Source organism: Rana temporaria, chromosome 1, assembly GCF_905171775.1.
Source record: "Rana temporaria chromosome 1, aRanTem1.1, whole genome shotgun sequence".
NCBI classification, from domain to species: domain Eukaryota; kingdom Metazoa; phylum Chordata; class Amphibia; order Anura; family Ranidae; genus Rana; species Rana temporaria.
In genome coordinates this window covers 656,141,495-656,167,381 of record NC_053489.1, presented here as the reverse complement: position 1 = coordinate 656,167,381, position 25,887 = coordinate 656,141,495, and the positions used below count along the sequence as shown (strand labels likewise).

Here is a 25,887-nt window from a genome sequence, read left to right as displayed (position 1 = left end):
GAAGTTAATTTTCATCGGACCAAACCGACCGTGTGTATAGCCCTTCGGTCTGGTTTCCTTCGGTCCAAAATTTCTAAACATGCTTCAAAACCGAACCAATGGACCGCTGCCCCATCGGACCAAACCGATGGTTAGTACACAAAAGCATCGGTTCAAAACCCGAGCATGCTCAGAATCAAGTCGACACATGCTTGGAAGCATTGAACTTTGTTTTATTCAGCACGTCATGTGTTTTACGTCACCGCGTTCTGACCCGATCGGATTTTGGAATTATGGTGTGTACGCATATCAGGCCGTCAGGCCACTTCAGAGGTGAACCGATGAAAACGGTCCGACGGGCCAGTCTCATCGGTTTGGTCCGACCGTGTGTACAAGGCCTAAGAGGTGCTATTTTGGATTGAGGTCTGGTCACTGTGGAGGCCATTGGAGTACAGTGACCTCATTGTCCAGTGGTGAGATGATTGGATCTTTGTGACATGGTGCATTATCCTGCTGGAAGGAGCCATCAGAAGATGGGGACACTGTAGTCATAAAGGGATGGACATGGTCAACAACAATACTCAGGTAGACCGTGGTGTGTAAACGATGCTCAATGGGTACTAAGGGGCCCAACGTGTGCCAAGAAAATATCCCCCACACCATTATACCATCACCAGCCTGAACTTGTTAATACAAGACAGGATGGATCCATGCTTTCATGTTTACGCCAAATTCTGACCCGACCATCTGACTGTCATGGCTGAAATCGAGACTCCTTAGACCAGGCAGTGTTTACCCAATCCTCTATTGTCCAATTTTGGTGAGCCTGCGCAAATTGTAGCCTCAGTTTCCTGTTTTTAGCTGAGAGGCGTGGCACCCGGTGTGGTCTTCTGCTGCTGTATCCCATCTGCTTGAAGGTTCAATGTGTTGTGCATTCAGAGATGGTATTCTGCATACCTTGGTTGTAACGAGTGGTTATTTGAGTTACTGTTGCCTTTCTATCATCTCAAACCTGCCCATTCTCCTCTGACATCAAGAAGGCCTTTTCCTCCACACAACTTCCGCTCACTGGATATTTTTTCTTTTTTTTTTTCGGACCATTCTCTGTAAACCCGAGAGATGTTTGTGTGTGTGAAAATCCCATTAGATCATCAGTTTTTGAAATACTCAGACCAGCTCGTCTGCCACCAACAATCATGCCACGCTCAAAGTCGCTTAAATCCCTTTTCTTCCCCATTCTGATGCTCAGTTTAAATTTCAGCAAGTCATCTTCACCACATCTAGATTTCTAAATGCGTTGCTGTCATGTGATTGGCTGATTAGCAATTTGTGTTACCAAGCAACTACCTAATAGTGGCTGGTGAGTGTATATTGACTTATGGACATTTCTGTTTTATATTTGCATTTTTGGGGGTTTTGAGTTGGTTTGACGCAACACTTTTTGCGAATGCTATGGCAATATCTCATAGTGTGTTTGCAGCTGTCCTTATGAGGTGTTTTCTTTTATTTTGATGCACAAGGACAGTTTTTTTTATTTTTTTGGTGTAAATTACCCCTGTGTCTTTGCCTTTGTCCTTGTAGTCATGCTTCGTAACTCCATCCTCCCATACCTGTGCAGGACAGGTCAGACTGGAGGAGAGACCATCTTGGAGGGTAGCTTTTTGCATGAAAACTGCAGAAATTAACTTTTTTTTTTTTTTTTTTTTTTTTTTTTACCCAACACTCATTTTTATTTCCGATTCATGAACTTCTGAGTGAAGGACTACTAAACCCGAAACAAAGTGTGGCATGATGTGACATAGGTGCCTCAGAATCTCCATGTACACCTGAGATTCGCCATCAATCAGAGGTGCTTGCAATGCGTAGCACAAAATACGAGAATGTTTATTTTCTGTTTGGATGACACCGCGGGTTAGACTTTTTCCACACCAGTTAGCACATCTCGGCCTCCTGCGTCTCATGGGGGGGTGACGAGGGACAGCTGCGGCTCTCAGGAAGCTCCGTTGAAACATCTGGATCCAGCTGACGCGAGAGGTCACTACGCACGACACGGGCTCAGCACTCTGACACCTGTTCTCCTCCGCCGTACTTGCTGACATTTCAGAATGGCGAACAAATAAACCTTCCTGGCTTTTCAACATTCTAAAAAAGATGAAAGGAAGAAGCGGGCGAAACATCCTGTTTTCAGGGGATGGAGAGTGCTGGCAATCCACAGGCTTTCGGTTGGGTCACCTGTAACCCCTCTGAAGGCCATCAACTATTTCTAAGGCTTTCTGAAAGTGGACCTTCAATTATAAAGTGCAGCACTATGGCCTAGATTCAGGTACGGCCGATCTACGTTGCGCGGGCATAGCGTACCGTATTTACGCTACGCCGCCGCAACTTAGAGAGGCAAGTGCTGTATTCACAAAGCACTTGCCTCCTAAGTTACGGCAGTGTAGCGTAAATGGGCCGGCGTAATGCGCATAATTCAAAGTAGGCTGGTAGGGGGCGTGTTGTATTTAAATGAGGCTTGACCCCATGTAGATGCATGGCCGAACGAACGGTGCATGCGCGCGCATGCTCAGTACCACGTCGTATTTACGGCCAAAGATACGTCGGCTCAATGCCTGTGACGTGATCGTAATTTACGCACAGCCCTATTCGCGTACGACTTACGCAAACAACGTAAAAAGATAGGCCTGTTCCGACGTCATATACCTTGCATGGGATGCGCCACCTAGGGAGCAATTTTATCTTTACGCCGGCGTATCTCTAACGTAAATGGCGTAACTAATTTGCGACGGGCGCACGTACGTTCGTGAATCTAGTCATTTACATATTCTACGCCAAACTCAACGGAAGCGCCACCTAGCGCCCACCGGAAAAATTGCACCCCAAGATACGACGGCGTAGGAGACTTGCGCCACTCGTATCTTAGCCTAATTTAAGCGTATCTAGTTTCCAGAATACGCTTAAATTTAGGACGGCATAGATTCAGAGTTAGGTCGGCATATCTACTGATACGCCGGCGTAAGGCTACCTGAATCTGGCTATATATCTTTAGCCTTTACACACACACACGCGTGTGCACACCCACACAAACTTTAATGACATCCTTGTCTTAGTCCGTTGGGTTAAAGAAGTTGTAAACCTTTGTGTTTATAGGATGCATTAAGGTGAAAAAACCTCCGCTACTTACCGGCCCACCAGCCTCGACCCCCCCCCTACTTACCTGAGCCCTCAAAAGTCCGGCCCGGTTCTTCTCGGGTCGGTCTTCTCAGCTTCATTGGATAGATTGATAGCAGCGCAGTCATTGGCTTGGGCTTGCGCTGCTGTCAATCAACTCCAATGACGCAAGGGGGGGTGGGGCAAGTCCTGTAGTCGGCAGGTATGGACGCCAGATCCAGGACTCAGGAGCACGCCCGCAAGGTAAGCCCCTTGGTAGAGCGCTTCCCAGGGGGGTTACCATAAGCGGGGAGGAGCCAAGACAGCCGCCAAGGGACCTCAGAAGACGTGGATCGGGGCCACTCTGTGCAAAACAAGCTGCACAGTGGAGGTAAGTATAACATGTTTGTTATTTTAAAAAAAAAATTGAAGCTTTGCAACCCCTTTTAAATATTGCGTTGGCCCACCCTTTGCAACTGTAACAGCTTCAACTCTTCTGTGAAGACTGTCCACATAGTGTAAGGAGTGTCTATGGGAATGTTTGACCATTCTTCCAGAAGATCATTTGGGAGGTCTGGCGAGAAGACCTGGCTCACAGTCTCTGCTCTACTTCATCCCAAAGGTTTTCTATTGGGTTGATGTGAGGATTCTGTGCAGGCCAGTCGAGTTCCTCCATCCCAAACTTGTACATCTATGTCTTTATGGACTTTTGTGCATTGGTCCCAATCATTTTATAGAGAGGGGGGGGGTTGCCCCTTTGTTCCAGTGAAGTCAAGTTCCTCCACCCCAAACGCGCTCATCCAAGTCTTTATGGACCTCAGACTTAATTTTAAAATAGTTGAAATTTGTTTCTACTAAGCTCCTGAAACAATTAGATATTTAATTTTGTTCATTTTAGGAACGGTACTTAACTTTATCTCTTAGCTCTAGCTTTCTCATCACCTGCTACCATGCTCGTCTCCAGGACTTTTACAGAGCCTCTCCAAGCCTATGGAACTTCTTACCCCAATCTGTCCATTTATCTCCTTCTCCATTGGCTTTTAGAGGATCCCTGAAAACCCTTCTCTTCAGAGAAGCCTACCCTACCCACACCTAACAACTGTATTTTAATTTTCTCCATCTGATCATCCTCAACAGTTACTACCCTTTGTTCCACTTGACCCTCCCTTCTAGATTGTAAGCTCAAAGGAGCAGGGCCCTCTGATCCCTCCTGTATTGAATTGTATTGTAACTGTACTGTCTTACCTGATGTTGTAAAGCACTGCGCAAACTGTTGGCGCTATATAAATCCTGTATGATAATAATAATTTCTTATTTTTGTCTTGCAGTATTCAGAAAGTATTATCTGGAACCCCCCGATTCCTATCTCCATGAATATAAAGCATCCCATGAGTCCTTGCTGAACACGACGAGCCTGACGCCTGATATCTTCTATAACTCCACCTTCAATAACTCCATCCTGCACAATCAGAGCCTGGATCACGACGATGCCCAGCATGGGAAGGAGTCCGCCGTCCTCAGTCTCATGCTGATGTTTGGGACTCTCTGGCTGGGTCACACCCTCTACCAGTTCAAGAAGAGGTGAGATTAGAACACGGAGGCTTTTTCCAGTTCTCAATTATTGTGTGATGATCTGCCCAGTCACCAGTGTGTTCAAAGAGAAGCCCCACTTTTGTTGCAAAAAAAAGAGAACCTTCCCATCTAGGTTTGTTGCATACATTGAAAGGGCTTTTTGAATTAAATAAAATAGGGCAGCACAGTGGTTAGCATGTCTGCCTTGCAGCACAGGGATGCTTGGTTCGAATCCCAGACAGGAAATGCATGGAGTTTGCATGTTCTCCCTCTCTCCAAATTCATATCTAGTAGGTTATTGCCTCCTCTCTCTAAATTGGTGCGTGTGTGTGTGTAAATTTTATATACACTCACCGGCCACTATTATGTACACCTTGCTAGTACCGGGTTGGACCCCCGTTGCCTTCAGAACTGGCTTCATTCTTCATGGTATAGATTCAACAAGGTGTTGGAAACATTCCTCAGAGATTTTGGCCCATAGTGACATGTTAACATCACACAGTTGCTGTAGATTTGTTGGCTGCACATCCATGATGGGCATCTGCCATTACACCACAGAGATCTGGTGAGTGTGGAGGCCATTGGAGTACAGTGACCTCATTGTCCTGTGGTGAGATGATTGGAGCTTTGTGACATGGTGTATTATCCTGCTGGAAGGAACCATCAGAAAATGGGGACACTGTAGTCATAAAGGGATGGACATGGTCAGCAACAATACTTGGGTAGGCCGTGGTGTTTTACACGATGCTCAATTAGTGCAAAGTGTGCCAAAAAATAACCCGCCACACCATTACACCACAAGCCTAAACCGTTGATACAAGGCAGGATGGATCCATGCTTTCATGTTTACGTCAAATTCTGACCCTACCATCTGAATGTCGCAGCTGAAATCGAGACTCCTCAGACCAGACATTTTTCTAATCTTGTATTGTCCAATTTTGGTGATCCTGCGGGAATTGTAGCCTCAGTTTCCTGTTCTTGGCTGACGAGAGTGGCACCTGGTGTCGTCTTCTGCTGCTGTAGCTCATCTGTTTTAAGGTTTGATGTGTTGTGCATTCAGAGATGGTATTCTGCATGCCTTGGTTGTAACGAGTGGTTATTTGAGTTACTGTTGCCTTTCTATCATCTGCCTATTCTCCTCTGACATCAACAAGACATTTTGGTCCACACAACCGCCACTCACTTAAGGGTCTGTAGTTTTTATCATGGGTGTATTTTAAATAATCAAGACAGAATATCGACCAAAAATCCAAAAAAAAACACTTGGTACAAATGTTATAAATTGAGTTACAGCTCAGTGTGTAAAATTAAGTATTTGATCCCTAAGCAAAACATGACTTAGTACTTGGTGGAAAAACGTGTTGACCAGCACAGAGGTCAGACGTTTCTTGTAGTTGGTGATCAGGTTTGCACACATCTCAGGAGGGATTTTGATCCACTCTTCTTTACAGATCTTCTCTAAATCCATACGGTGGTTTGGCTGTCACTTGGCAACTCTGAGTTTCAGCTCCTTCCATAAATTTTCTATAGGATTAAGGTCTGGAGACTGGCTAGGCCACTTCATGACCTTAATGTGCTTCTTCTTAAGCCACTCCTTTGTTGCATTGGCCTTGTGTTTTGGGTCATTGTCATGCTAGAGGACCCATCCATGACCCATCTTCAGGGAAGAAGGTTCTCAAGCAAGATTTTATAATACATGGCCCTGTCCATTGGACCCTCAATGCGGCAGAGTCAGTCTGTACCTTTTAGCAGAGAAACAACCTTAATGTTGTTTCCTCCTCTTTGCCTGACTATAGGGATGGTGTTCTTAGGGTCATAGTTGGCATGCCAAAGAGCTAAATTTTGGTCTTGTATGACCACAACACTTTCTCCCAGTCCTCCTGTGAATCATTTAGATGTTCATTGGAATGACTGTACATGTGCCTTCTTGAGGAGTGGGACTCGCCGTGTTTGGAGGAAGAGAAATGCTCACTATGGCCCTAAGAACACCATCCCTACAGTCAAGCACTGAGGTGGAAACATACTTTGGGACTGTTTCTCTGCTAAAGGTACAGACCAACTTTGCCGCTTCGAGAGGCCAATGGATGGGGCAATGTATAGTAAAACCTTGAATGCGAGCACCTTCTTCCCTCAGCCAGAACACTGAAGATGGGTCATGATGAGTCTTTCAGCATGACAATGACCCAAAACATACCGCCATGGCAACAAAGGAGTGGTTCAAGAAGAAGCACATTAAGGTCACGGAGTGGCCTAGCCAGTCATCAGACCTTAATCCGATATAAAAAAAGGTATGGAGGGAGCTGAAACTTTGAGTTGCCAAGTGACAGTTAAGAAACCTTAAGGATTTATAGAAGATCTGTAAAGACCAAAATCCCTCCTGAGATGTGCAAACCTGGTCACCAACTACAAGAAACGTCTGACCTCTGTGCCGGCCAACAAGGGTTTCTCCACAAAGTACTAAGTCATGTTTTGCTTGGGGATCAAATACTTTTTTTACTCACTGAACTGCAACTCAATTTATAACCTTTATATCATGTGGTTTTTTTTTTTCTGGATTTGTGGTTGATGGTCTTTCTCTCTCATTTAACATACACCTATGATAAAAATTATAGACCCTTCATTTCTTTGTATGTGGGCAAATTTACAAAATCTTCAGGGGATCAAATAATAATTTCTCCCACTGTATAACTTATTTTTTTTGTTTGTTTTATGACCAAATAAAGTTATAATGTTTCTTGCAGAAAATTAACCCCCTCCTTCTAACTTCCAGTCCCTACCTGCACTCCAGAGTGCGTGAGATGCTGTCGGATTGTGCGCTGCCCATCTCCGTGCTGACCTTCTCAGTGGTCGGGTCGTATTTCTTCCAGGATATAAGCAGTAAGTCCTCTCTGTAGTCCTTTCCCATTTGTTGACATAACAGTGTTTTGGCTTTGGTATGCCGATGTCATGGGGACAACATATTAGCGTCACAATTAAAGGGGATTAAAGGGCCTTTTTATGTTTCTTTTGATGTTCAGACAGGTCCGACTCCCCGACGCTGTTTAATTTGGTTGTCATCTCTGGCCGATATAAATGAAAGCGTGAATTAGAACTCCAGCATTCCCGGAAACTAGTTGTGCTAGAAGAGTCGCTCTGGATAAATAAGGGTCAAATGTAAGGCAGTTGGTGTTGGTGACAAGGGGGGTGAGAACAGTTAGTGTGCTGCCAGTATGGGATTTACAGCTGCTGTCATTTTGGTGCAGGAGTCAGATTCGGACAAACTGAAGTTGGCCATAAAGTCTTATTCACACAGCGCCTATCAATGCGTACTTCCATGTTACTCGCACAGGGATGCACAGGTGTTCCATGCATCCCTGTGCAGGCAGTCCCATCAATGTCAATGGGACACAGCGGTTGCACGGGCATAGCTGCTGCTCCCAATATGACATCCATGTGGGTGCCGGTGCACGGCCTCAAATGCAGGCAGTAGAGAGGGATCAGGAATGCGCTGCCCGCACCCACATGGATGTCGTATTGGGAACAGTGGCTGTGCCTGTGCAGCCGCTGTGTCCCATTGATATCAAAGGGACGCCTGCACAGGAATACATGGAACACCTGTACGTCCCTATGCAAGTAAACGCAGCCCTTGCACAGGGGTTGTTTATGCATTGATACTCTCCGTGTGAAAGAGGCTTTTGATTTTATTTTTTCTGTTTTGCCTCTAGGCTGAATAAAAAAAAACAGATTCCTCGAATCTCCCACTGCGGCTGTTGTATTCTTACAGCTGGCACTAGCAGTTGGCAGAATACCCAAACCATTAGCTTTCACACTGGGACGCGGGCGGCGTCGACGGTAAAGCGCCGCTATTTTTAGCACCATTTTACCCTAATTTTTGTTGAGGTATTCGGCCGCTAGCAGGATGCTTTTAACGAAAAAAGGTTAAAACCACCCGCAAAGCGCCGCTGCAGCAGCGCTTTGGCCGCGGTGCCCATTCATTTCAATGGGCAAGAGCAGTGGAGGAGCGGTGTACACACCGTCCCTTCACCACTCCAAAGATGCTGCTTGCAGGAAATTTTTTAATGCTCTGCCAGCGCACTGCTCCAGTGTGAAAGCCCGAGGGCTTTCACAATGGAGTGAATAGATGCGCTTTTTCTGGGTGCTTTGCAGGCGCTATTTTTAGCGTTGTAGCGCCTGCAAAGTGCCTCAGTGTGAAAGGGGTCTAACTGCAACTGATTGGTTGCAGCTGCTGTTCTGCCGACAATTTTCTGTCCGGTTCCTGATCATTTTGTATTTGTTTTTTGTTTTTGTTTCTTTATTTAGAGCATTTTGGTTGGGAAGATGTTGACAACTATAGGCAAAACTTTTTTTATTTTCATTTTGGATAGAGCAATGTAAGGTTATATAACCCTTTTTCCCTTTTTCTTTTTTTTACCATCTGCATCCCATTGCTGAACTTTTCCTTCACTTCCTGTCCCATAGCCAAACAAAAACACCTTGGGAACCCCAGAACTAGTGTCCCCATTAGAAGATTACCCCTCTATTACTTTTCTGGGGACACTTTTTTTTTTTTTTTTACTTTCACTTTAAATGATGATGTTAAACAGGACAAATAGAGAGACTGAATCTCCCAAACGAGGGCACAGGCAGCAATAAAAACCAATAAGCAATCTAAACCTCTCTCCACTCTTATCAAAACTAAAAAAAAAGTTTTGCCTTTAGTTATACTTTAATACTTTAATAACTGCATATCTGTTTATGTCACTTTAATTGTTCTTTGAATTGTGAATCTTTGCTTTATAAAAAAAAATGATGAGCAATACTGTAATTGGTTGATCTGCCGTTATCCCAGGATTCTGTTTCATACACTAATATATATTTTATTTTGTATATCGGATAGTGCAGATAGCAGTTTGGCTGAGCTACAGATGTGTTAAGATAGACCAGATAAGATGCAGCCTGCCACTGCTGCCCTCTGAAAATGCTCATTGACCGGCTGTGTTCTCTTGTTTTTGGTACATTTGGCGTCATTGACCCAGAAACAAGTACATGCATCAGGAGTTCTGATATCACCCCGACTTTGCTGCATGCTTGTTCTCGGGATTAGCAAGACATAGTATTTTCAGGGGATGTCGGCTTATGTAAGAAACTTGTAAAAAAAAAATATATTGTATGTAGGCCCCACCATAGCTGACCTTTTTTTATTACCCGGCTGTGTTACTAATGGGGTATAATTCTCTGTGCCCTTATCTAGCATGTTTGACCTTTTTTTGTTATGAGGGTCCAGCTCTTCTGGTGAGTTTATACTGTCCAAAGGGTGCATATAAGATTCTTGACACCTTGGTAACAATGGCCCAGATTCATGGTAGCAATTGCGCCTGCGTAACCATAGTTACGCAGCACAATTGCTGACTTGCGCCGGCGTAACGTGTTCTCCTGATTCAGAGAACTCGTTACGCCGACTGCAGCCTAAAATCTGCGTGGCATAAGGCTTTTATGCCACGCAGATTTTAGGCTGCATTCTAGCGATGACCGCTAGGGGGCGCTCCCATTGTGATCTGTGTATAGTATGCAAATTGCATTCTAACACCGATTCACAACGTTGCGCAAGCCCTGCGTACGCAAATTACGTAGTTTGCGTACGTCGGGTTTCGCGTAAGATTACACATCCTAATAGCAGGCGCAGCCAATGCTATAGGATACCCGGCGTTCCCGCGTCGCGACGTTCGAATTTTACGTAGTTTGCGTAAGTGAATCGTGAATGGCGCTGGACGCCATTCACGTTCACTTTGAAGCAAATGACGTCTTTGCGACGTCATTTGCCGCAATGCACGTCGGGAAAGTTTCCCGACGGAGCATGCGCTGTACGCTCGGCGCGGGAGCGCGCCTAATTTAAATGATTCCCGCCCCCGGCGGGATCATTTACATTGCGCGCGCTTACGCCGGGCAATTTTGCCGGCGCGCCCTCGCAATTTACGGAGCTACTGCTTCGTGAATCGATTGCAGCGCAAATTATTTGCGGGGGCGTAGGGCAAAATTGTTGCCCTGTGCCTCCGCAAATAATGCGCAAGTCGTACCTGAATCCGGGCCATTGTGTATTTCTATTTTGTGTTGGAGCACCATGTGTGGAATATTGGACACAATATTGGTCATTATTTGGATTCATGTTTCCATTTATGTGTGGAACACTCTATTAATGGTGGAATAGACACTATAGTTTAATTTTGCACTGGACTTTATTCTGGAAAATAGTGTTTCACATTAGTGCCCATGTTTGACTGCAGTCACACTACAGAGTTTTGAATCGCAGGCAAATTTGCCACAATTCAAATGAGAGTCCCGCGATTTGTCATTCACACATCGGCACTTTCAAATCGCGGGCAGATTTGCGGCAAATCTTCCCATGATTCAAAGCGCTGCAGTGTGTATGCAGACATACAGTGTGTCACTGTTTATTATATATTTATATTTTAATTTACTTTATAGGCTTTTTTTTTTTATCCCACAATTCATACTTTTTTTTGAGGGGGTGTGGTCCAGTTTGCTCAAACAGGAAAAAAAAATCCTTCTGGATCCCCAACACCAATCGGATAACTCCCTGGATCAACATTCTTCAATGTTAATTTCCATATTTAAATTAGTTACAATACATTTTAGAACTGCATCCAGCCAAATTTTTCAGTAATTTATAGAGACCAGTACAGTGCCAACTCATGTGGAAGATTATTTCACATTTTCTTACCTCCTTACTGTAAAAAATACCTATCCATGTGTAGAGAATTAACCCTTTTTTACTCTAATTACAACATACGACTGTTGTGGTGACCTTAAAGTAGATGTAAACCCATTTAGTAAAATCTCTTAAGCATGAACACGTTGACTCCTTTGTGGCAGCCTAACGCAGCATGGTGGTTTGGCCTTAAAAGAGAAGTATGGACTTTGTAAAAAAAAAAAAATTCTTTATACATATCCGATGCTGCATCTGTCCCCTGCCGGCTCTGCAGTGAGAATTTAAGCAATCAAAACACCACTGATCACTCAGTTCTCCCCCTCCAGCTCTCTGCTATGTTCCTCCAGAACTTACTGGTGCGCTGGGCTGTGGCGAGGGAGAAGAGGCTGGCTCAGGCTCTTGGCGGATTGCTGAGACGCTGAGCCAGGTCATATCCAGGCTGCTGGATGGATCCCAACTGTGCTTTGACCAGCTCCAGTGCTTTGACCAGCTCAGTGACATCAGCCGACAGCAGACTTTGGTCCCCCCTGTTGACTGAGGATGGGTCACAGGAGTGCAGAACGAACTTTACTCCTGTGATCCATAGGAAAAGTATAGCCAAAAAAAGCTTTGGCTATACTACTCCTTTAATGCCCACATGCTCCATGTAATAATCTGGGGGACTGCTCAGTCATTGTCCTCAGAACTTTAACTCGGCTGTCCACTGAAAGCTCATGGTCAACTACTGACATCAGGATCCACTAGAATGGGCTCCTGATGATGCCACCACTTGTACAGCCAATAACCATGCCACATGATTAGGAGCCCCTTCTGCTGGCCTCAGTCATTTGGGCCCACATAAAGAGCCTGCTCCCACCATTCTAAAGGATGTAATGTCCTTTTCAGAAGTTATTTTTTTCAATCTTTTTCAATGCGCAGCTTCTTTAGAAATGACAATTATTTTGTTGATGCTTGCTGATGCTCCTTGTCCAGGCACTTCCTGGTATAGGGTGTGCCCCTGACGGAGACTAAAAGTTGCTATGCCTACCCCCATTGCCTAGGGCAGTGATGGCGAACCTTGGCACCCCAGATGTTTTGGAACTATATTTCCCATGATGCTCCACTACACTGCAGAGTGCATGAGCATCATGGGAAATGTAGTTCCAAAACATCTGGAGTGCCAAGGTTCACCATCACTGGCCTAGGGTATGGTCCAATGTCACAATCGGAAAACTAGTCCAGAGCAATGATGTGCAGCTGGTGCTTTTAGATTAATATATGGACCACCTATGTACTTGTACAAGGTAAACCTATCCCACATAATCACCTCCTTCCTAAAGGATGAATAAAAAATGTTATAAATTTTTTTATCATTTGGGTAAACTCTCCTCTTAGCCAAGCATCTCCATACAGTGTTATCTGTTGTGTGCTGTGAAGAAGAAACCATTCCCACGCACTGATCTACATGAAGCATCATGCAAGGCTTTATGTTGGGTTGGAAGTACCCCATCTCTATGGAAGTCCTGCCCTTTCCATACCCAAGGGTCAGTATGTTTTACGCCATCTGTAATTTTCACTCGAAATAGATAACCATTGCGGAAAACCTTGAGTGTCTTGATTTATGAACCCCGACTATTGTTAAACAAAATTTTTCCACCTTGCGTGCCGACTGCGGCTTTCCCATCCTCGTAAAAGCCGATACGACCTGAAATGAACTGCGGGTGCACGGCCGTGGAATGGTTCTCATTCCTGGTCGTGTCGAAAGTGTCTCAGGTGCAAATGATCCCTCAAAAGACACCCCGTTACTTGTTGTCATTGTTCTGGGCGAATAACAGGAAGAGGAATTGTCGCAATATCTGCAGATGTTTGGAATGCAAAGTCCTGTATGGCGTCTCTTCTTTCCTCATTTGGTAGAAGCCTGGCCACCTCCTCACACAATGGAGGAATAGGAACGCAGTCAAACAATTTTGGCAAATAAAAGGAACCACCTTTCCACCCCAGGAAGAGCCTTGTAGGAGAGCCAGAAATTCTCTCCGTCCTGTACTGACGTCAGCAATTCAATAGGAACAAGTTATTAATATGGTGCTTCTATTATCGATGGCCAACAAATCAGTCATTGTTTTTCGTAATGGTAAAGTGTTTAAGCGTGTCGAAATATGATCCTAGAGATTAAATAAAAATCCTCAACAAATATTTGGCATTTATCCTGACTGTGGATAAGGCCTTGCTCTTTACTGACTCGATCTGTAATCTCAATTTATCTTTGCCTCTAAAACACAAGATTTCTTGGGGTTCTGCACTTCAACCCAACTCAACCTTCTACTGACATGACTGCAAACTTTGATGCTTTAAAACAGTGGTTTCCAAACTGCGGCCCATTGCTTGCTTTTATCCTGCCTTTGGGGTGCAATTTAATTCACCGACATCAATGAAGGGCACCCAATGACCCCAATGGTGGGGTAAAATTCCTGCCAATGGCAATGATGGGACACAGTTCCTTCCAATGACACCAACGATGGGGCACAGTTCCTCCCAATGACACCAATTATGGGCGATTAAATCAAACAATCCAGCAACATTTAATAGTAAATTCTTTAGGGCAGTTGCGGCCAATATAAGTAAGCTTGTATAAGGACAACGCCCGGTTTTAATATGGGAGCGCCACTGTGAAGTTGTAGGGCAGGGGTGCCCAACCTTTTGAAACGCGAGGGCCACTTAAGCGACTTGGTAACCGGTCAATGGCCACAATAAACAGAGCAGGCAGATGACGGGTCCATGTCCACTCTGCATATGCAGAGCAGACAGGCGCACAGCCCACTCCACTCTATTGGCCCTCCAATCCGATCTGCTCAGATAGAAGGGGACAGATTCCCCCCTTCTGTTTTTTTTTTTTTTTTTGCGGATCGAATTAGAGGTAGGTTGGTGTAAATGGCCACAAGTCCGTTTACATCTGTTGCTCAATAGAGGTAAATGAAGGGTCCAATTGAGTCAGACTGATCGTGTCAAAGGGGCCTAATGCTGCTTTCACACTGATGCGCTGTGGTATACCCACACCCAGGGTGCAGTACAGTGCACCTGTGGCTTTCCTGCGGGTTAGCTGCACTTAGACTTCTATTATATCTTGCAGGTGTGGCGCATTTTCTGAAGTGCACCAACCCACAGGTGGTAACAGAAGTCTATGTCTCAGTGCAGGTAACCCGCAGGTGTTCTGCGCTGAACCTGCGCATCAGTTTGAAAGCAGCCCAGTAACCACTGCAGAACAGATATGCCCATATTCACACTGTGATTTTAGTATTAAACTTACCTTTAACAGTCTTCCATTCGGATATCACCAGCTGTTGCTGTCCCAGGATTTGGAGAATTTGGTATCACTCCACCTGTGACAGGAGTTGGCGCTATATATGAAGCATCAGCTTATGGCAACTGCCACACCAGAGGGCTCCGTGGGCCACTGGTTGGGCACCCCTGTTCTAGGGGGATTCAGCGGTTTCCAAGGAAGAATAGACTTCCTAGCATAATACAAGGCATAAAACGGAAACAAACTCTCACGGAGGGTGGTGTTTAATGTGTGACAGACACCCAGTAGTAGAACTAAGGGACCCATGGGTACCACTACCCAACAGATGGCGCTGAGCTCAGACACCACCTCACTCCAGAATTACTGGAGTGGGACAGGACCAAACCAGGTACCCGTTTCCACCCTGCATTTGGGACAGAGGTGGGGTCTAACAAAGGGTAGATTGTAGAGAGGTGGTGCCGGGAATAGTACACTCCATGAAAAAATTAAATTTGTATCCATCCCTAGGAGAGATCATGAGGGGGGAAAATTGTATGCCTTCATCCCAGTCCCCACCTATCAAGGTAGGGAGGTCGGGAGGTCACACTGCCATGCATTAAACAGGCAAGAGACTTTAGACTTGTCCTCTTGAGCCAGCACTGGTATAAAGAAGACAATGCTTTATCAAGTTGATTAGTTAACAGTAGGCTTTTAGCCACATGAGACTCCAGTAATCGTGGAAAGGTAAATGGGGATTGAGCTGCATAACAGAGCTATAAATATTGAAAATACATGCTATTGGATAAGCATTTGAGACCATCTGATCATCCCCCACAGCTACTACCCATTGTTCCACTTGACCCTCCCTTCTAGATTGTAAGCTCTAACGAGCAGGGCCCTCTGATCCCTCCTGTATTGAATTGTATTGTGACTGTACTGTCTTCCCTGATGTAAAGCGCTGCGCAAACTGTTGGCGCTATATAAATCCTGTATAATAATAATAATAATAAGCTATAGCAACTTTTAAGCCCATCAAATGTTGGTAGTTGACCACGAAAAAACATCCTGCAGTTTTTTTTTTTTTATACAATAACACGCCCACAAGGTCGGGTCTGGCACTGTTTGAAAATGGGACAACCAGGGATTATACCTTAATGAGGTATGAGGTGACGGTACTCCCTCCACACCTAGCAGGGATTCCACTGGTCTCCACACCTGCAATGTGGTCTGCATAGGTTTAGTCACATTGGGGTTGGAGCGGAGTCCACAGAACACTAGATTCCTCAACTCGGCATAGGATCCTAATAAGGCCACTTCAAAATCCACTGCAGGGTTGCTGCGCCCCTGAGCAAACCACCAACGAACAGTGACAGGTGTCGTCGCCCAGTAGTATTTCTGGAAGCAAGTAAGGGCCAAGCCATCCAGTCTAAGGTAGTTGCAAAATGGTTTTAGCCACGCAGGGTGTAGCGCCTCCTCAGAGAAAGGAGGTAATTACTTGATCGAGTTTCTGGAAAAATTACTTGGGTGTAAAGACTGGCGAAATAGGTGCAAGAATTTAGGAAGTATGGTAATTTTCAGCAAATTAACCCTACCTACCGGGGGTCAGAGGCAGAGATTTCCTCAGAGTGCATTTTTGAGACAGTTGGGATGTCTCTATTTTACTAGCCGGCCTCAATGCTCTGTCTAATTGGGCGACTATGTGGCAGATGAGGTTCAATGTTGATAAATGTAAAGTTGGGGGCTAAGAATATGCATGCACCATACATACTAGGGGGAGTACAACTGGAGGGATCCGTAGTTAAGGATCTGGGGGTTTTGTTAGCTCATAAGCTTAATAATGGAATGCAATTGCCAAGCTGCGGTTTCCAAAGCGAGCAAAGTCCTTTCTTGTATAAGAGAGGTATGGACTCGAGAGAGATATCATTTTGCCCCTGTACAAATCATTAGTAAGACCTCATCTGGAATATGCAGTTCAGTTTTGGGGACCAGTTCTCAAGAAGGATATCGGGGAACTGGAGAAAGTGCAGAGAAGGGCAACCAAACTGATAAGAGGCATGGAGGAGCTCAGCTATGAGGAAAGATTAGAGGAACTGAATTTATTCACTCTTGATATGAGGGGTCCATGTAGTGAACTTGGTGTTGAGTTATTCACTTTACGGTCAACACAAAGGACAAGGCGGCACTCTTTACGTCTAGAGGAAAAGAGATTTCACCTCCAAAAATGGAAAGGTTTCTTCACAGTAAGAGCTGTGAAAATGTGGAATAGACTCCCTCCAGAGGTGGTTCTGGCCAGCTCAGTAGATTGCTTTAAGAAAGGCCTGGATTCTTTCCTAAATGTACAGAATATAACTGGGTACTGACATTTTATAGGTAAAGTTGATCCGGGGAAAATCCGATTGCCTCTCGGGGGGTCAGGAAGGAATTTTTTCCCCTGCTGTAGCAAATTGGATCATGCTCTGCTGGGGTTTTTCTCCTTCCTCTGGATCAACTGTGGGTATAGAATTGGGTATATGGGATTGTATGAGATTATAGATTTTAGTTTTTTTTTTTATTATTATTTTATTTTTTATGGTTTTACGTCTTTTTTTCAACCTGACTAACTATGTAACATTACCGGTTGCAGATTTAGGAATAGGTAAACTGGAAGTTTTTTTAATTGGCCTCAAATATTTAAATTCACCAACTCAGTGGAGAGGAGTAGACCGAGGCAGAGAGGCAATGGATGGTTGTGTACTCCCACTGATACTGGGACATTTTATATGCCTGATGTCCACTGTCTGGCCCACATAAAGTCTGAAGGACAGTAAACTGGCCCTTTGCTTAGAAAGTTCTCATCGCTGCTTTAAAGGCAGCCTATTGGAATGGAAAAGCTGCCATTTCTGAGGTCTCCTAAAAGTTCTGGTCACCTGGCTGTCATGCTGGCCCTCTTGCAGGGGGGGGGATCTGAGGGATGTTTGGCTTTAAAGCGGGAGTTCACCAATTTAAAAAAAATAAAAAAATCTCCCCTTAGCTTCCTGCTCGTTCGGTCTAGGGGAATCGGCTATTTATATTAAAATATGAGCAGTACTTACCCGTTTTCGAGCTGCATCTTCTTCCGTCGCTTCCGGGTATGGGTCTTCGGGAGCGGGCGTTCCTTCTTGATTGACATTCTTCCGAGAGGCTTCCGACGGTCGCATCCATCGCGTCACTCGTAGCCGAAAGAAGCCGAACGTCGGTGCGGCTCTATACTGCGCCTGCGCACCGACGTTCGGCTTCTTTCGGAAAATCGTGACGCGATGGATGCGACCGTCGGAAGCCTCTCGGAAACCTGTCAATCAAGAAGGAACGCCCATTCCCGAAGCCCATACCCGGAAGCGACGGAGAGGATGCGTCTCGTAAACGGGTAAGTACTGCACATATTTTAAAATAAATAGACGATTCCCCTAGTAATAACGAGCAGGAATCTAAGGGGGAAAAGTGCCCTCTAAGGGTGAACCCCCGCTTTAAGGACTTGGTCAGACCAGCCTACACTACACTAGAACACTTCATTCAAGTCCATGCGCTGTTTATGCAATTGCAGTGCAGTTAGTTGCTGTGCATAAAAATTCTGCAAGTAGACATTTTACATGCAACTCATTGCGACACACCTAAAGTGCAAGTTTGTGGTGTGAACAGGGCACATAGAAAACAATAATTTTCTTGGAGTGCTTGGCCCAGATTCAGGTAGAATTGCGCGATATTTGCGGGGGAGCAGGGCAACGATTTTGCCCTGCGCCCCCGCAAATATTTTGCGCTGCCCTTTGATTCACGGAGCAGTAGCTCCGTGAATTGCGATGGCGCGCCGGCATATTTGCCCAGGGTAAGCGTGCGCAAGTTAAATGATCCCGCCGGGGGCGGGAATCATTTAAATTAGGCGCGCTCCCGCGCCGAGCGTACAGCGCATGCTCCGTCGGGAAACTTTCCCGACGTGCATTGCGGCAAATAACGTCGCAAGGACATCATTTGCTTCAAAGTGAATGTGAATGGCGTCCAGCGCCATTCACGAAGCACTTACGCAAACGACGTGAAATTCAAATTTCACGTCGCGGGAGCGGCGGCTATACTTTAGCATTGGCTGCCCCTTCTAATAGTAGGGGCAGCCAATGCTAAAGTTGCCGTACGGAAACTCCGTACCTGGCTTGCGCGGGGCCCGCGCAAGTTTGTGAATCAGTTGGTAGTATGCAATTTGCATACTACACGCTGATCACAATGGGAGCGCCCCCTAGCGGCAAGCACAAGAATGCAGCCTAAAATCTGCAGTCGGTGTAACAAGGTTCCTGAATCAGGAGCACTCGTTACACCGGAGCAAGTAAGCAATTGCGCCGTGTAACTTATGGTTACACGGGCGCAATTGCTTCTTGAATCTGGGCCCTTGTGTTTTGCCTGCATTGATCTATGCAGATGAATGCAGAGCAATCTTTCACTTCCCAGGAGATGGGCTTTAACGTTACAGGATGAAAATTCTCTTTAATCATCTCCGTCTCTGACTTTGCCTACAAAAGATATTAGTTTATTGTCGGGTACAAAGAAAAGTCTTCTGCAGTAACCTTTTAGCAGCCAATCAGAAAAGCCATTGTTTGCCCACGCTGATCTACCGATGGTAATAATAATAAAAAACGATTTATAAACAGCTGTGGTGGCTTACAGCTCGTCTTCGCTCTTTGCATGTGTCCGTCCACTTACATTAAAGACAACACCTCTGAATTTTACCTGTTTGTTTAAATTGCTTAAATATTTAGTGATGAACCCAGCCTAATTATGACACATCTTTTTTGATTTTTTTGCCCCTGATTTAACTACTTCTTTTTTTTTTTTCAGTTGCCCAGTTTAATTACATCCCAACGGAGAGTATGTTTGTCCTGGCTCCAATTGGATCGCTGTCAATGGGCTCCATCACCAGTGCTATGGGCCTTGGGTTCCTCCTGTCCATGCTCTTCTTTATAGAGCAGAACATTGTGGCTTCTCTAACCAATGCCCCAGAAAATAGGTAGGCATCTGGCTTCTCTGTGGAGATATAGTATGGCTCATTATTTATAGCGGGATTATGCCTCCTCATCCATCCCTATCTATTCCTCCCTATACATCCATTCTTTCCCATCCACTCATCCATATCCATCCATTTCTCCCCATCCATTCTATCCCTAGCCATCTATTCCTCTCCATCCATTCATCCCTATCCATTCCTCCATCTATCCCTATCGGTCCACTCATCCATCCATTTATCCCTAACTTTCCATTCCACTCAACCCATCCCTATATGTCCCTCCTCATCTATCCATTCATTCTTCTATCCCTATACCATCCATTCCTTCCCATCCATCCATCTCTGTCTATTCCTTTCCATCCATCTCTGTCCCCCATCTTTCCATTCCTTCCTATCCGTCCCCATCTTTCCATTTCTTCCCATCCATCCCCATCTTTCCATTCCTTCCCATCCGTCCATCTCTGTCTATTCCTTTTCATCCATCTCTGTCCTCTCCTTTCCATTCCTTCCCATCCGACCCCATCTTTCCATTCCTTCCCATCCGTCCCCATATTTCCATTTCTTCCCATCCGTCCCCCATCTTTCCATTTCTTCCCATCCGTCCCCCATCTTTCCATTCCTTCCCATCCGTCCCCATCTTTCCATTCCTTCCCATCCGTCCCCATCTTTCCATTCCTTCCCATCCGTCCCCATCTTTCCATTCCTTCCCATCCGTCCCCACCTTTCCATTCCTTCCCATCCATCCCCATCTTTCCATTCCTTCCCATCCATCCCCATCTTTCCATTCCTTCCCATCCATTCCCATCTTTCCGTTCCTTCCCATCCGTCCCCATCTTTCCATTCCTTCCCATCCGTCCCCATCTTTCCATTCCTTCCCATCCGTCCCCATCTTTCCATTCCTTCCCATCTGTCCCCATCTTTCCATTCCTTCCCATCTGTCCCCATCTTTCCATTCCTTCCCATCCATCCCCATATTTCTATTTCTTCCCATCCATCCCCATATTTCTATTTCTTCCCATCCATCCCCATATTTCTATGCCTTTTCATTCCTTCCCATCCATGCATCCCTGACCTTTCCTTTTATTCATCCCTAATTTTCCATTCCTCCATATCAATCCTCCCACATCAATCCTTTTTTTTATTTTTTGCTTCCTGTGTCCCATTTGAGGAGATTCCCCTATGTTTCCAGTTTCAAAGACACAACAGGAAGTTAGAGGTGATGTCGGAAAAGCTAGAGCAAATCCCCTCGGACAGTTGTCACCAGGACCAGCGTTCCTTTAAAAGATGTCCTCTCGTTTTCCTGTTTTGGTGACAACTGTAAAATTTTGGATCTTTCTTCATGTTTTTTTTTTTTTTTTTTTTGCCGTCACAATTGCTAACAAGACAAATAGAGAGGCCGAATACTGCCAATGGGGACACCGGCTGCAATAAAAAAAAAGGAAAAACTCAGGGGTTCTAACCTTCCCATTCTAACCTTCCTATTGTACGTTTCACTGACCAGTGTGAGCTTTTTTGGGTCAATCGCATGAAATACGTTGATGCATTGAAAGTAGTTCATCTTTAATTTTCTTCCCGCAGGTTGGTGAAAGGCACGGCGTATCACTGGGATCTCCTTCTTGTGGCACTGATTAACACTGGACTGTCTGTATTCGGCATGCCCTGGATCCATGCTGCCTTCCCACACTCCCCAATGCACGTTCGAGCTCTGGCCAACGTGGAGGAGAGAGTGGAGCATGGGCACATCTATGAGACGTAAGTTGGGGGGTTCCATTCAGACAGAGAGTTGACTACGATTTTATTTGTGACTAACATGCACTCTCATCGCTTAAGTTTCTCTTTCCTAACACTGTTCATGGAGGGCTGGAATAGAGGTCCAGACTTGGTTCTTTCTCACTTTGGAGGTTCAGGTGTTACCGCCAATGGTTGTTTCTATTATTCTGTTGTGTTTTCCATGATCTAAAATTGAAAACCCAAGAAGAGTGGGAACCCCTAATAACTGCCACCACTCGTTTGCAGACACAGAGATGTCATCCCAGGACCAATGGCAGAATACCATGCAGACCTCTAAAAACTGTTAAAATACATATATATGGACAGTTTCATCTGTCTGGGAATGTGTATCTGGAGTTCAGCCAGTCTTGTGATTGAAGCAACCCTGCAGACAGCATAGTCCTGTCCTAGTCCTCTTTGCTGACCTCACTGCACTTAAAGGAGAAGTACAGCCAAAGCTCGTTTGGCTATACCTCTCCTGTGGATTACAGGAGTGCAGTTTGTTCTGCACTGCTGTGATCCGTTTTCAGTAGAAAGTGGGCTGAAGCCCGCTGACAGCTGATGTCACAGAGCCAGTCCAGGCTGGGGCAAGATCGTGACAATGAAGTTGGGATCCGCCCACATGCCTGGACCAGCAACCGGCTCAGCCTCTCAATGGGAGGCTGAGCCAACTACTCCCACCCCCTCCACAGCCCAGCGCTCCAGTTAGTGAGGGGGGAGGCATAGCAGACAGCGGTGACTGACAGTTACCAGCTCTCTGCTCAGGGAACCCTGAGAACCGAGCGATTGGCAGTGTTTGGTCGCTTGGTTCTCTCTTGTGGGGAGCAACAGATACTGCAGTTTTGTAGCCGAATGTGCGGGGGGACACTAAAAAAGAATAACCCGGAGTTGGGCTTTAAGGACCCTTTACCATGTTGCATTGAAGAAAGCGAATAGGTATCTTCAGCATAAGGGAAAGGCTATCAAGCCAATTTTGGTATGAATGGGCAAAATACAGATTTGCTGGAATAATCTAATTTCTGCCAAAACTAATATATCGGTTTTCGGTGGACTGACCCTTTTTAAGAGGTTCCTGAGAATTAAAAAGAGATGGCATCCTGACAAAAAGAAATTGGTCTACTTTGGCAAGTTTATTTGTAGTCCAGGTCATAATTCTCCTGTTACAAGGTTCAAGTATGTTGCGGTATTGTAATTCTCCCCATATTATGTAACCGGACACGTATTTGTCTGGCTGCAGAACCTTGCCCATTCACCATGTACCGTGACCAAAGAATAGAGATATTATGGCTGGTGCATTGTGTCACTCTGCAGGTGATTTTCAGGTCTTCTGTGGGTGAAACAAGCAGCCGACAAGCATGAACGGGAGGTCTCCATTGTGTTGTCTGGAATGAAGGATTTAAAGCCAGTTGGCTGATCTCTACCTCTTGGAGCTGCTAGAAAAACAAACACAAGCTCATACTTGTACCGCCAACATGCTGAGCAACTCCTGTTCATTTCTTTCCAAATAGTTAAAGAGGTTCTAAAGGCTCAAGGTTTTCTTCCTTCATGCATTCTATGCATGAAAGTAAAACACCTTCTCTGTGCAGAGACCCCTGCCCCAATACTTACCCGAGTCTGATCTTCCCCAGCACTGTGCACGGGAGCCTCGGCTCTGCTGGGACTCTCCCTCCTCATTGGATCTAAGAGCCAATGAGCCAATGAGAGGGGGGGGGGTGCTGAGCCGTGGCCCTGTGTGTAAATTTATTCGCAGAGCCTCAGCTCGGTAGCGCACCTACTCAGGTGCCCCCATTGCAAGCTGTTAGCTCTGGGGGCACTTGGCAGGAAGGAGGGGCCTTGAGTGCTGGCGAGGGACCCGAGAAGAGGAGGATCAGGGCTGCTCCGGGCAAAACCCCTTATTATTCGTTATCACATTAAAGCTGAACCCCAGCCTTCCCTTTAAATCTTGCACAGTTGTACATGCTCCTCTCCTGTACTCAAATTGCTCACTCTGATTTCACTGCACACTGTGAGCTTCTCATAATGTACATTAGAAGCTGCTGCATGTCAGAGCCTGACGCATTACCTTGCTGGGGGTCGAACAGTATTATCTAGCCCCTCCGGGCTTACTGTGCCCGGGCAAGGGCTCTTGGGAAGTGTAACTCTGGGGACAAATCTTTGTCAGTAGAAACTGAGCTCCAACCACCAGCTGTTCCTGCAAGAATTTTGCAAGCCTGGTGATGTTGTCAAATGGAGTAAAAAAACCTTTCTACAGCAACAAGGGGAAAGAAAAAGTTAAGCGGGGTTCGGCAACCCATCAATCAGGAGTGGGGGTATTTACTGGAATGGATCCAGTGTATTTTCCTCCAGCAGGAGCTGAAAGCCGACTTCTCCCCTCTCCTTCCCACCAGCATTCAGCTGCTGCAGCTAGGAAATAAAGGGGAACAGTTCCTGTAAATGCCACCACTGCCCCTCCTGTCCAGGTTTCCTTTCCTTTTGCTACCCAGGCCCCCCCTGTGTGCTCCTCTGGTGATTACTATGCTTCCGTTTGTGAATGAACATGGGGAGACACTGCAGAGCTCATTCTGTGCAACCGAGACCACCAAGATGGAGATTAAAGACAGTGGGGGTTATTTACTAAAGGCAAATCCACTTTGCACTATAAGTGCAAAGTGAATATATAAAATGTGCAATTGGAAGTGCAGTCGCTGTAGATCCAAAGGGGACATGCAAGGAAAATAAACAGCATTTTAGCTTGCACATGATTGAATGATAAAATCAGCAGAGCTTCCCCTCATTTCAGATCTACCCCTCAGATTTGCAGCGACTGCACTTCCAAGTGCATTTTCAGTGCAAAGTGGATTTGCCTTTCGTAAATAACCCCCTGTGTCCTCAATCACCTTTCTATGTCTCCTTAGTGAGACATAAGAAGTCTATTTAGACCCCTGATATTTCATCAAAGCCCCCCAACAGGGCTGCTAAAAAAAAATTAAATTAATAAAATTGTAAGAATTAATAAAAATAAAAAATAATAAAAAAAACTAACACAATCCACTGTCATACTGACTCCAATCTCTGCCATACTAAAAATGTCCTTTGCCCTGCTGACTGACATTGTCCCCTTTAAGGTAGGCCAAGTTTATCACTTTACAGTAAAATTTGTTTCATTATATTTTTCTAACGTTTCCTTACTATTTAGTTAAGTCCTTGCAAGTTAATTGCTTTAACCACTTAAGACCCGGACCAATATGCAGGTAAAGGACCTTGCCCCTTTTTGCGATTCAGCACTGCGTTGCTTTAACTGACAATTGCGCCGTCGTGCGACGTGGCTCCCAAACAAAATTTGCGTCCTTTTTTTCCTCACAAATAGAGCTTTCTTTTGGTGGTATTTGATCACCTCTGCGGTTTTTATTTTTTGCGCTATAAACAAAAATGGAGCGACAATTTGAAAAAAATTCAATAATTTTTCCTTTTTGCTATAATAAATATCCCCCAAAAATATATATAAAAAAATATATATTTTTCCTCCGTTTTAGGCGGATACGTATTCTTCTACCTATTTTTGGTAAAAAGAAATCGCAATAAGCGTTTGATTGGTTTGCGCAAAATTTATAGTGTTTACAAAATAGGGGACAGTTTTATGGCATTTTTTTTACTACTAATGGAGGCGATCAGCGATTTTTTTTTCATGACTGCGGCATTATGGCGGACACATCGGACAATTTTGACACATTTTTGGGACCATTGTCCTTTTCACAGCAAAAAGTGCTATAAAAATGCATTGTTTATTGTGAAAATGACAATTGCAGTTTAGGAGTTAACCACTATGGGGGCGCTGAAGGGGTTAAGTGTGACCTCATATGTGTTTCTAACTTTAGGGGGGCGGGGCTGAACGTGTGACGTTAGTGATCGTCCTTCTCTATATCAGGGAACAGACGATCAATGACACCGCCACAACGAAGAACAGGGAAGGTGTGTTTACACACGCCTCTCCCCGTTCTTCAGCTCCGGTGACCGATCGCGGGACACCGGCGGCGATCGAGTCCCGCGGGCGCTGTCACAGAGCTTCGGACTAGGGTCACGAGTGCGCCACGGGTGGCGCGCTCACGACCCCGCGGCTAGGCTTAAGGAATCACGTACGGGTAGATGATTGTGCCCAGCCGTGCCATTCTGCTGACGTATATCGGCGTTAGGCGGTCCTTAAGTGGTTAAAAAAAGTGCCCAACCCCAATGATCTTTGATCTGTTTCATGTTGTTTTAGATAGATTTCCACCTCTCAAAGGTTGCCTACTCCTGGAAAAGAGTGGTTTGTTGGTATATTGGGTAATGCCTTGGACATGTTTAAGTAGAGCTAAAGCCAAAACATTTTTTTTTGCAGTTTTGCACATAGGCAGTAAGAAACAGACAGGGTTTAAAAAAAAAAATCCCTGTCGGGTCCCACTGGTGATATTTTCCTTTTACTTTCCATCCTGAAAGTAC

At 45.2% G+C, this 25,887-nt stretch overlaps 1 protein-coding gene across 2 annotated transcripts in view; it reads left to right on the top strand.

Annotated features, from left to right (window-relative positions):
- SLC4A11 (solute carrier family 4 member 11) overlaps positions 1-25,887 on the top strand; it is a 253,703-nt gene that overhangs the window by 194,867 nt on the left and 32,949 nt on the right. For both annotated transcript variants that reach the window (XM_040335512.1, XM_040335511.1), the window contains exons 14-17: positions 4,455-4,707; positions 7,469-7,575; positions 19,497-19,665; positions 21,241-21,414. In XM_040335512.1, coding sequence (XP_040191446.1) covers positions 4,455-4,707; positions 7,469-7,575; positions 19,497-19,665; positions 21,241-21,414 — 703 coding nt within the window. The remainder of the gene's footprint in view (positions 1-4,454; positions 4,708-7,468; positions 7,576-19,496; positions 19,666-21,240; positions 21,415-25,887) is intronic.